The sequence below is a fragment of the Pelodiscus sinensis genome, chromosome 19, assembly GCF_049634645.1.
Source record: "Pelodiscus sinensis isolate JC-2024 chromosome 19, ASM4963464v1, whole genome shotgun sequence".
NCBI classification, from domain to species: domain Eukaryota; kingdom Metazoa; phylum Chordata; order Testudines; family Trionychidae; genus Pelodiscus; species Pelodiscus sinensis.
Window position 1 is genome coordinate 18,248,733 of NC_134729.1, and position 11,052 is coordinate 18,259,784.

Here is an 11,052-nt window from a genome sequence, read left to right on the forward strand (position 1 = left end):
TCCCGCCCCCAGAGGAGGAGTTTCAGGATGACAGACAGGGAATCTTACCAATGGAAGCAAAAAAGTCACCCAACTTACAGCCTATGGAGAGGCCAGGCCAGAAAAAGTGGCAAGAGGCCATTCCTTCCTCTCTGGTCCTTGGCATGAGTTGGCAAGTGCCCTAGTTCTGTTGCCAGTGCTCAGGCTGGCAACCAGGGCTGTTCTCCAAGTGCATGAAGGTTTCCCTCATCTCTGGACACATCTGTAAGGAACGGGGCTGGGGTTTGCCACAATGGGGCCATGCATCTGCTAAAAGCACAGGACCGCCAAGTTTGCTCCAATTCATTCATGTCTTATTGGGGTTGCCAACCCTCCCGATTTCGTTGCAGATCTCTGGTGCTTTTGATAAAGCCGTAACACTTGGATTCACTTGATTATGTGAGGCTCTCAGCTTTCATATAAATACAAAAGGAAGTCTCTAGCCATTATTATTATTATTATTATTATTATTATTATTATTATTATGACGCAGAAAAGTTTGAAAACTTGGCCCCTGATGAATGTGGCACTGAAGATGCGTCGACACAGCACCCTGAACTCAAAACAAGAGACGCAATTGGCGCTATGCAAATGGCGTATCTTATTGCAAATCTGTTTTGAAAGAATGCGCTATTTCAAGACATCCCTTAACCCTCGTGGAAGGAGGATTACCAGGATGCCGAAATAGCACGCCCATCAGGCTATGTCTAGACTATGTAGAATTTTCGAAAGAGGACATGCAAGTTCGGCGGAAATTTGCACACCTTTTTCCGATGTCGCTTTTGAAAGAGGCGCTTTCGAAAGTGAAAGTAGTCTGGATGCGTTTTTTTCCGAAAAAAACCCCCCTTTTTTGAAAAAAAAAACGGCTCTTCCTTAAAAAAGAAGGTTTATACGGTTTTTTCGAAAAAGGGCTTTTTCCCAAAAAAAACTGGCATCCAGATTAGTTTCACTTTCGAAAGATCCTCTTTTGAAAGTGAGATCGGAAGAAAATATGCAAATACTGAATATCCTCTTTTGAAAAAAACCCATAGTTTAGACATACCCTCATTTTGAAAAGTATTTCAAAATAACGAGAGGCTTGTGTAGACGCATGGGTAGCTATTTCGGGATATCCCGAAATACCTGTGCAGTGTAGATGTACCCGAACAGACAAACAGAAAGACCCTACGGTTATTTTATTTAAATCTTATGAGTTTCAGGGATGGAGGGAGGGGACTGACTCTTGTTTTGAAAGCGTGAGCGTGGCAATATACAAAATTCAAATTCCTGTTACTGCCCTTGACAAGCCAGCTACTTTTGCCTTCCCCAATGGCAACGAAAACACAGCCTTTTTTTTCATGGAATCCAGGATTCCGGGTTCTACTCCTGACTGCTGCTGATGCAGTCTGTGACCTTGGGTGAGTCATTTTGCCTTTCTGTGCCTCAGTTTCCCTGCTCTGTAAAATTAGGATAATGATAGTCTCCTTTAGAAGAACGGCGGGAGAATTAATTCTGTTTAGAAACAATATCCTCCAGGCACTTTATAAAGTATTATTTTTAAGGCAGCATCCGGATTAGATTTGAGAAGGAGAAGCGGTGGACCCTTTTATATCTGCTAGTTAGTCCCAAGACCAGTTTGTGCATTTATCAGATTATTATGGTGCCCACTGCAGCTATAGAAAAGTTCATTACATCAGGCATGACATTTAAGCACCCAGAATCAAAGAGGAACAATGAATAATCAATTTCTTGTGATAGAAAGTAACTGACAATGCGGAACTTGTTGTTTTTCCATCGAGTAATCAGTAGCCTGGGAACAATTCCTGCTCCATCTACAGAGCAACGGCGAGCCGCCAATTACATTTTCCAAGTCGTGGTAACGATTTATTGTATCTCAAGGATGCCAGCTCGCCTCTGCTCAGTTTGCAAGTTAAACAAGGCTTTTGGTAATGCATGAGCAAAAAAGAATGCAGCTCTCTCCAGTTGGCCACTGCATTGGCTGCAAAGGGTGAACGTCCCCAGCTATGACTGATACACACCAGGGATGTTAAAAACAGTGTCATGGGGTGACTGTGGAACCGCTGAAAATCACAGTGAAGCCTCCCCAGGGCAGGCCGCTAGCTTTTGCCCGCCGGGCTCTGGGAAGGAGGCTTCGCTGTGTGAAACTGACACAGTTAACCAATAAGCACCGGCTTGAACCTTTTCCCATTGACCTGAATAGTGCAGGATCAGCTCCAGAGAGAATCAGAGGGGTAGCCATGTTAGTCTGAATTTGCAAAAGCCATGAGGAGTCCTGTGGCACCTTATAGACTAACAGATTTATTGAAACATAAGCTTTCGTGGGCAAAGATGAAGTGGGTCTATAAGGTGCCACAGGACTCCTCGTTGCTTTTCTTGAGAGAGAGTGGCCTTTTTTCGAAAAAACTTCCCCTGCATCTTACTGCGGCCATGTTCTTTCGAAATTACATCGAAAGAACGCGGCAGTTTTTTCGACCGCGGAAAACCTCGTTTTACGAGGAAGAACGCCTTTTTTCGAAAGTGCCCTTTCGAAAAAAGGTGCAACGGGATGCAAACTGTGCTTTTTCGAAAGAGAGCATCCAGACTGCCTGGTTGCTCTCTTTCGAAATAGCGGCTTGCTTTTCCAAAAGTACGGGTTGTCGTCTCGGCGCTCTTTTTCGAAAGAGGCTTGCAGTCTAAACGAGAGACAGAGAGAGTGCAAGAGTTGATGCTCGTTTCAACTAACTTGAAGGAAGGGCCATGAAAACAGGGAGCCTTTCAAATAATCCCCTTTTTGTTACCAAAAGTTTGACCTACGAAGTGAAAGTAACAAACAGTGCGTACTACCTACTCCAAATAGCATGTGGTGTACCAACATGGACACCCGATGTTTTAATTCCTGCAATACAATTCACCAAACCAGTTTAATACGGGGAAAGCACAAGTCACAAAACCTGCTGCGTAGAGTAACTAATCCAAGAACAGCTGCTCTCTCCCTCCCTAGAGGCGGCTCCGTTCCAAAGGGAAGGGGAAGCTATCCCCGTGGCAAATGCCCAGAAGCTTAATGCTTGTGAAGGGAGCACCAAAACGGATAATAACCAATAGTCTCTCCTGCTAAATATCACAACGATGTTTTCATGGAGGACTCAGAATATCTCGTCCATAGAACGTTTCATCTAACACCTCAAAACAGCATTACAAACATCCAACCTCACCACTCCCCTGGGGAAAGAAGAGTATCATTCTGGTTTTACAGATGGGGAAACCGAGTCACGTGGCTAACATAATAGAGCAGCTCTGTGACGGAGGCAGGAATAGAATCCAGGAGTTGGTGGGGGGGGAGGGGGTAAGTGTGGCTGGGAGGAAGGGGAGCGGGGGGGGGGGTAAATACAAGACAATATTCATCTCCAGATCTCTTTGGGGTCCCAATAATTCCAAAAACAGGATCAGAGAATGAAAAGCCCTGAGACACAGGGCCTGGCAAGGAGAAAAGGGGGAAGGCCTCTCCTACAGCCATAATGGGCCCCCAAAGCTTTACACTTTTATGCCTTGCACGGCACAGCCCAGTGCCTCTCAAATCAACCCTTAGAGTTCGCAGCAGCAAAGAAACAGCCCAGAACTGTTGCCAGCAAAATCATTTTGACAGAAAATGCATTAAGAGGTTTTTTTTTAATAATCCGTCCCGGCATAGAGCCTGCAGCCCTGTGTGTTGCGCTGACGCCAGACCTACTGGGGTGGCCAGACATCCTGGGAACAGCAGGACAGGAACATCAGCCCTGCGCGTCCCTTTCTCTTCCTGAGGCCAGGGGTTAAAGCTGGGGATATAAAATCCCGTTTAATGGGTTCAGTGGTTATGTTTATATTTAACTGATTAAAGGGGGGGGGGGTTGGCAGCTCCTGCCCACTGGGGGCAGGCTACAGCAGCCCCCGCCACAGATAGGGGCTGCTGCCATGGCTCCCCTTCCCTCCCCCCCCCCCCCGAGACTGTTGCTATGGCATGTGCAGGCTCATGGGGGACCCAGTGGGGCTGGAGTTGAGCAAGGGGGAAAACTCAGGAGTCCAAGCCCTGCCCTAACACTGCCCCCAGAGCTGGGACAGAACCTAGGAGTCTTAACCCCCACACTCTAACCACAAGACCCCCACCCCCAGTCAGGATATAGCTCAGGGGTCCTGGCTCCCAGCTCCTCCAATCTAACCTCTAGACCCCACTCTCCCCACAAGTCCTGATTCCCAGCTTCCCTGATCCGACCACTAGGCCCCACAGCCAAGGAGAGAACCCAGGAGTCCTGGCTGCCAGCCTCGGCACTGTACCCACTAGACCCCACAGCCAGGGGGAGAACCCAGCAGCGTTTCCTGTAAGCCAAGCGCTTGCGCGGCCGCTCAGGAGAGATTCATAGAATCATAGAACTGGAAGAGACCTCAGGAGTCATCAAGTCCAGCCCCCTGCTCTAGGCAGGACCAATCCCAACTAAATCAACCCAGCCAGGGCTTTGTCAAGCCGAGACTTAAACACCTCTAGGGATGGAGACTCCACTACTTCCCTAGGCAACCCATTCCAGTGCTTCACCACCCTCCTAGTGAGATAGTTTTTCCTAATATCCAACCCTGGACCTCTCCCACCACAACTTGAGACCATTGCTCCTTGTTCTGTCATCTGTCACTACTGAGAACAGCCTCTCTCCATCCTCTTTGGAACCTCCCTTCAGGAATTTGAAGGCTGCTATCAAATCCCCCCTCACTCTTCGCTTTTGCAGACTAAACAGACCCAAGTCCCTCAGCCTCTCCTCATAAGTCATGCGCTCCAGCCCCCTAATCATTTTGGTTGCCCTCCGCTGGACCCTCTCCAATGCGTCCGCATCCTTTTTGTAGTGTGGGGCCCAGAACTGGACACAATACTCCAGATGTGGCCTCCCCAAAGCCGAATAAAGGGGAATAATGACATCTCTGGATCTGCTGGCGATGCTCCTCTTAATGCAGCCTAATATGCCAATAGTCTTCTTGGCTACAGGACACACTGTTGACTCATATCCAGCTTCTCAGCCACTGTAACCCCCAGGTCCTTTTCTGCAGAACTGCTACTTAACTGGTTGGTCCCCAGCCTGTACCAATGTTTGGGATTCTTCCGTCCCAAGTGCAGGACTCTACACTTGTCCTTGTTAAACCTCATCAGATTTCTAGTGGCCCAATCCTCCAATTTGTCTAAGTCACTCTGGACCCTATCTCTGCCCTCAAGCGTATCTACCTCTCCCCCCAGCTTAGTGTCATCTGCAAACTTGCTGAGGGTGCAATCCATCCCCTCAGCCAGGTCATATTGAACAAAACCGGCCCTAGAACCTAACTGTGCTGCCCGGCTAGTTAGCAGAGCACCCCCTGCCAAGTTTTGGTTTCTCCTGGTGGTGCACATCCGCACCTAGCCCGGTGCACGGAATAAAATTTATTCCGCACAGGATGGAAGCTTAGTGCCTCCCAGCCCCGCCCCTACGCACTACAGCCAGGGGGAAGCCAGGCGTCCCGGCTCTGACCTCAGGGCAGGGGGCGTGGCCCGTTTCCATGGCGACCCCGGCCCTAGCGATGGGCGGGCCCTGGGCCCGTACGGGGCAGCCGCCGCCCGGGCCACGCCGGGAGAGAACTACAAGCCCCAGGAGCCCTTGCGGCGCCCCGCGCGGGGTGTGAGGATAGGCCCAGCTGCGGGAGCCAATAGGCGAGCGTGTTGTTGGAGGGTGCCGGCATGGCGCTGCTCGCGGGCCGCCTGGGGCCTCTGCTGCCCGGCGGCAGGTAACGCGGGGCGGGGGAGGGCAGAAGAAGGGGGAGGGGCATGAGGGGGGAGGCGGAAGAAGAGGGGGGGAGCAGGAGAGGGGGGGCTGGAAATTGGGGGGTAAGTGGGGCTGGGAAGAGGAGAGAGGGGGGAAGGGGAATTGGGAGGGGGGCTGGGAGGAGGAGGAGGAAGGACGGGAGGGGGGGCTAGAAGGGGGCTGGGAGGAGGAGGGGGAAGAACGGGAGGGGGGCTGAGAGGAGGAGGAGGAAGGACGGGAGGGGGGGCTAGAAGGGGGCTGGGAGGAGGAGGGGGAAGGACGGGAGGGGGGCTGAGAGGAGGAGGAGGAAGGACGGGAGGGGGGGCTAGAAGGGGGCTGGGAGGAGGAGGGGGAAGGACGGGAGGGGGGCTGGGAGGAGGAGGAGGAAGGACGGGAGGGGGGGGTAGAAGGGGGCTGGGAGGAGGAGGAGGAAGGACGGGAGGGGGGCTGGAGGGAGGCGTGAGGGGGTAATTGGGGCTGGGAGGAAGGGGGGCGGGGATGTGGGTGTAGATGGGGAGGATGGGAAGTCGAAAGCTGTGCTGATTGGCTGACTGGAGGGGGGCTGCATGTCACTGTCTGGGCAGAGCAGAAGGAGTTTTATGACCACGGCATGGGGAGGGGAGGGAGTAAGCCGGCAGAGCTGTATCAAGTGCCTGCATCGCCTGGTGCACTGTCTGGTGCGAACGGAGTGGCAGAGTCCCAGTTGTGCCTACAAAATTGCATTATTGGAATGAAAGTCCTAACCTCTCCCCAGCTGTGGGTTGGACACCTTGTGCTTAGATGCCAAACTTTGGGTCATTGTCTTACTTCCTGTTCACCTCCTAGATTGTTTCTACTGCTGCGCGGTGCAGCCTCCCCCTTGCAGCCGAGGACAATTTCCATCCTCTCAGATGCTTTGGGGCGGTCTCCAAGCACCAGCTTGTCCTTCAGACCTGCAGGTATCTTCCAAAGCAGTCCTGCACCACTGTCACCATGGAGCCACCAGCAAATACGTACCAAGGCACGTGGGAATGAATATCAGCCAAAGAACCTGAAGCGTAAACGGACCCATGGCTGGTGCAAGCGTATTAGTACTCGCAGTGGGATCGAGGTGATCCTCCGACGCATGCTGAAAGGCAGGAAATCCCTGAGCCATTGAGTGTTGAGCGTGAAATGTTTCACTCAAGCCTGAACCACCCTCCGCAGCTCATCCCTTTAAAGTGAACCAATCTGAGTCTTTGCAATAACATCAGCTTCTCTGTGTAACACCCTCAAGTCCTAAAATATGGTGAAGAATTATTGAGTGGTACTTTGACAAATGTGGGGTACTGGCTTCACTTGATGGCTAATTATCTTGAAAGGCAATGATTTCAAGTGGTGAAAGTAATTCTAAAGTAAAAATTGTGCAACTAGAAGGCATAATTACAAAATAATAAAAGAATCCTATCAAGCTTTTACATTGGTTTTGTTAATGCAAAGCTATAGGGGAAGAAAACTGATTTCTTTTTCTTGTGGAAGTAGCATGCACACTTTCTTCTTTCTCTGAAAAGCCTTAAGGGGATGAGTTTTTAATCTGTGAATGTGCCATTAGCATTAGCCACAAGTCAGGGTCTGTGACTTCTCTCCAAAGTGCCCAGAAAACAGTGTGCTTTTGATTCCACTACCCTTTCCCTTATGTGCTGAGTGCACTCAGAAATGTTTGAAGAAAATGAGCATCTTGTTTGTTTGGAATCTAAAGCTGGTGTGGTGTAGGGTTCTGTTTTCTGTCAGTTTAGGGTCTTGCAAATATGTGTCCATTAGGGATGTAAAGGGGTAACCGCTTACCTGGTAAGCGTTAACCAGTGGCTCAGTCGGAGCAGCCCTCTCCGCCTGCAGTGCTGTGGTCCGGCCAGGCTCACCATGTCAAAAGGAGACCAGTTAAACTGGTTAACTTTCTAAACGACAGTTTACATCCCTAATATCCATGAAGAGTCCTGTTGCAGAAAGTGGGGCTCCAGGCAGCCATAGAGTTGTCTTGCATAGATTTAATTGCAAGATCTCAACCTATTGGTGGAGCTTCTGGTAAGCTACAGCAGTAGCAGATGTTGGTTTCTTTTCCTTTTTCTCTGTTAGCAAGAATTCCTTTTGTCATTGGGTAAAGAGTCCAACGCCCAACTTCTTAATGGCACCTGAAGACTTCCCCGAAATTAACACCTGTGCCCAGGAGCCCATAGGCTCCTCTGCATTGCTTACGTTTTCCACTTAGTCCCCCAAATTAACACACATTGGAGATTAAGCTTTGAAAAGACCTTCTCTATTGGGGTGAATTTCACACTAAGTGTGAAGCTATGAGAGCTTTTAAGAATAGAATTTACAGTCTATTTTCAGAAGCAGCGAGGAGTCCTGTGGCACCTTATAGACTAACCGAAGTGTTGGAGGGCAAAGAGCCACTTCGACAGATGCATGTAGTGGAAATTTCCAGAGGCAGGTATAAATATGTAGTCTGTTTTCAGGATTCTCTAAAATACATGGATCAAAATGCCCGTTTTGTTCAACTTTAAACAAATTGACATTGAATAGAAATGTCCCCACTGCATCTATTAATTAAAAGAGTTTTTGATATCAAAAGCTTTGAAAACTTTCCTCTAGTATATTGCGAGCGCCTTGTGCTAAGGTGTAAAACAGACTGTGAAGCTGTCATGTTTTATTCTCTGGCCAAGTTTAGTGCAGTGTGACAAGTATATGAGGCTATCTTGAGGGGAAATTAGCTGCAAAAGCTACTACTGATGGAGTAGTAAAGGTGAGATTCAGGTTTGTGATATTAAGGAGATCCCAGAAGTTGAGATTTCTACCACAAAGTGACTGTATCCAAATGAACAATTGCAGGCAGGCTGGGAGCCACAAAGTGCCCGTTATAAGTGCCTCACTGTTTAGGGACCTAGCTTGAGACCTCTTGAGCTCATTTTACAAACCTTTCAAAATGACGGTTAAAATGTTGCCTTGTGACTTTAAAGTGGGAAGGAGTTTGGACCTCTTTGGGACAGTGTCTGGGCCGTGAAGTTAGGCCTATCTGACACATTTCTTACCCTAAGTCTGTAGCAGCTGGGGGACACTAATCATGTGCAGAAGGCTGAAAACACCTTTCCTTCCACCTTGGTATTGGCTGCAGAAGGTAGCTGGGAGCAAGAAAGTCCCCATGAGTACCAGTCAAGGTTATTTCCAGAGCCCTCAATTTGAAAAATGGGATTCAGTAGGAGTTTGTGCTCTAGAGGCAGCTGTGGGAAAACATCAGAGCAGCGCTAATAATTCAACACCCCCAAACATCTAACGGCCCCTCTGCTTACAATAAACACAGTCAAGTCTGGCATGATCTCCAAGAAGATCACTAGCTGATACAATGGTGGGTCCTGTATAACTTCTGCAGATACTGAGATGGCTGGCTGTGGGGAGCAAGTTAGTTTATGAGGAGGGACTTTGCTCTTTTGGTACCTGGCAAATGATCACACTTCAAGGTTTAGTATTAAGGGTTGTGTACCTCTCCAGAGGCATGTACGAAGGGTGGGTGTAGCTTAATGTTGCTGTCTAGAATCATAGAATACTAGACCTGGAAGGGACCTTGAGAGGTCATCATGTCTAGTGCCTTGCCCTCATGGCAGAACCAAGAACCGTCTAGACCATCCCTGATAGATGTCTCCCACTGGCTCTTAAATCTCTCCAGTGATGGAGATTCCACAACCTCCCTAGGCAATTTATTGCAGTGTTGAACCACCCTGACTGGAAGTTTTTCCTAATGTCCAACCTAAACCTCCCTTGCTGCAGTTTAAGCCCATTGCTTCTTGTCCTATCCTCAGAGGCCAAGGAGAACAATTTTTCTCCCTTCTCCTTGTAACAACCTTTTAGATACTTGAAAACCGCTAACATGTCCCCTCCCAATCTTCTTTTCCAAACTAAACAAGCCCAATTCCTTCAGCCTTCACTCATAACTCATGTTGTCTAGACCTTTCATTATTCTTGTTGCTCTTCTCTGGACCTTCTCTGTTGCGTTTCAAGCATATTTTAATAATAAAAGACACACTGAGGATGAAATGTGTGGTATGAATTGGATGATTGGGCATGGGTTACGGTACTTCTCATATTTCAGGCTTGAGACTCTTAAGCAAAGACTGCCAACCGTTCATGAATTTTCAGTGTCTGTGATGTGCAAAAATCCCTGCTAGGGCTCAGTAGGGCTGCGTGTGTGTGTGTGTGTGTGTGTGCGCGCGCGCGCGCCAGGATCTCGAAGTACTGTGCTAGTTATCTGAGGCTCACAACCCCCACCAGCCGAGAGCAATCATTCTTATTTGTCAGATAAGGAAACACAGGCTGAATTTAAGACGGGGCTGAGCAACCATAACTTCCTTTTTAATGGGAGATCCAGATCTGTGGCACTGCAGAAAAAAATTACTTGTCAAAGGCTCCAGCTGGGATCAGAATTGGAGCTCACCAGCTCCTTGATCTCAGGACATTGTGCACACACGATATGTCTATTTTAAGGGGTCCCAGTGTACTTCCTTGAAAAGAAGCCATGACGGGCAATCTAGGCTAGTGAGTGAGCCACATGAGTGGCCCTCTTTCCTCTCAGTGGGCTTGCAAGATTGTCTGCAGGTTGCCCACCACTAAATGGCAGGGACTCCTATGTAACCTATGTAATATATGCAGAAAGCAAAGTCCATATGAAAGAACCTCAGCAAAACACTTGCCAGCTCAGCCAGAGAAAGGGGCTTCTCTGTTTTAATAACATATCTTCTGTCCTTATTTTCAATTGATCTTTTACAAGGAATGTGAAAAAAAAATAGAGGTGGAAGAGACTAGCACTGATCAATGGTCAATGCAGGACTGTTTCCCACAGTTTGTTTGCCCACGGTTTGGCAAATCCTATTTGTAAATGTCTCAGGGAGTTTCCACCCTTTGAAGACTCTTCTCACAGCCTAATAGAATACTCATCCCAAGGAACTGTTCTTAGTATTCAACCTCATGTCCCATTTAGCCCTAATCCAACTTTTTGTATGAGTGGGGAAATAGCATTTGTTCTTCATATATTGGGGTTTTTTTTTGTGTGTGTCAGCTTCTTTGTAGGAGTTCAGATATCACATTTTAAATTGATCTTTGCTATGGCATCTCCTTGGGTAGGGGACAGGTTCTCAAGAGATCATTGTCTCAGTTTATTGCTCCTCGTTTTCAAAATTAACCTGAAAATGCTGTTTGCATGTGTGTGTGTGTGTTTTAATATTAGCCCCTTTGCAAGAATGCTTCCTCATTTGTAAAATGT

The 11,052-nt window shown here is 48.3% G+C and overlaps 1 protein-coding gene across 1 annotated transcript; it reads left to right on the forward strand.

Moving 5' to 3' along the window:
• Window positions 1-5,610: 5,610 nt before the first annotated feature.
• MRPL34 (mitochondrial ribosomal protein L34) lies at window positions 5,611-7,220 on the forward strand. Its single transcript, XM_075902779.1, has 2 exons — window positions 5,611-5,769; window positions 6,612-7,220. The coding sequence occupies exons 1-2, from the start codon at window positions 5,723-5,725 to the stop codon at window positions 6,922-6,924; spliced, it is 360 nt and encodes a 119-aa protein (XP_075758894.1). The 5' UTR covers window positions 5,611-5,722; the 3' UTR covers window positions 6,925-7,220.
• Window positions 7,221-11,052: the final 3,832 nt, after the last annotated feature.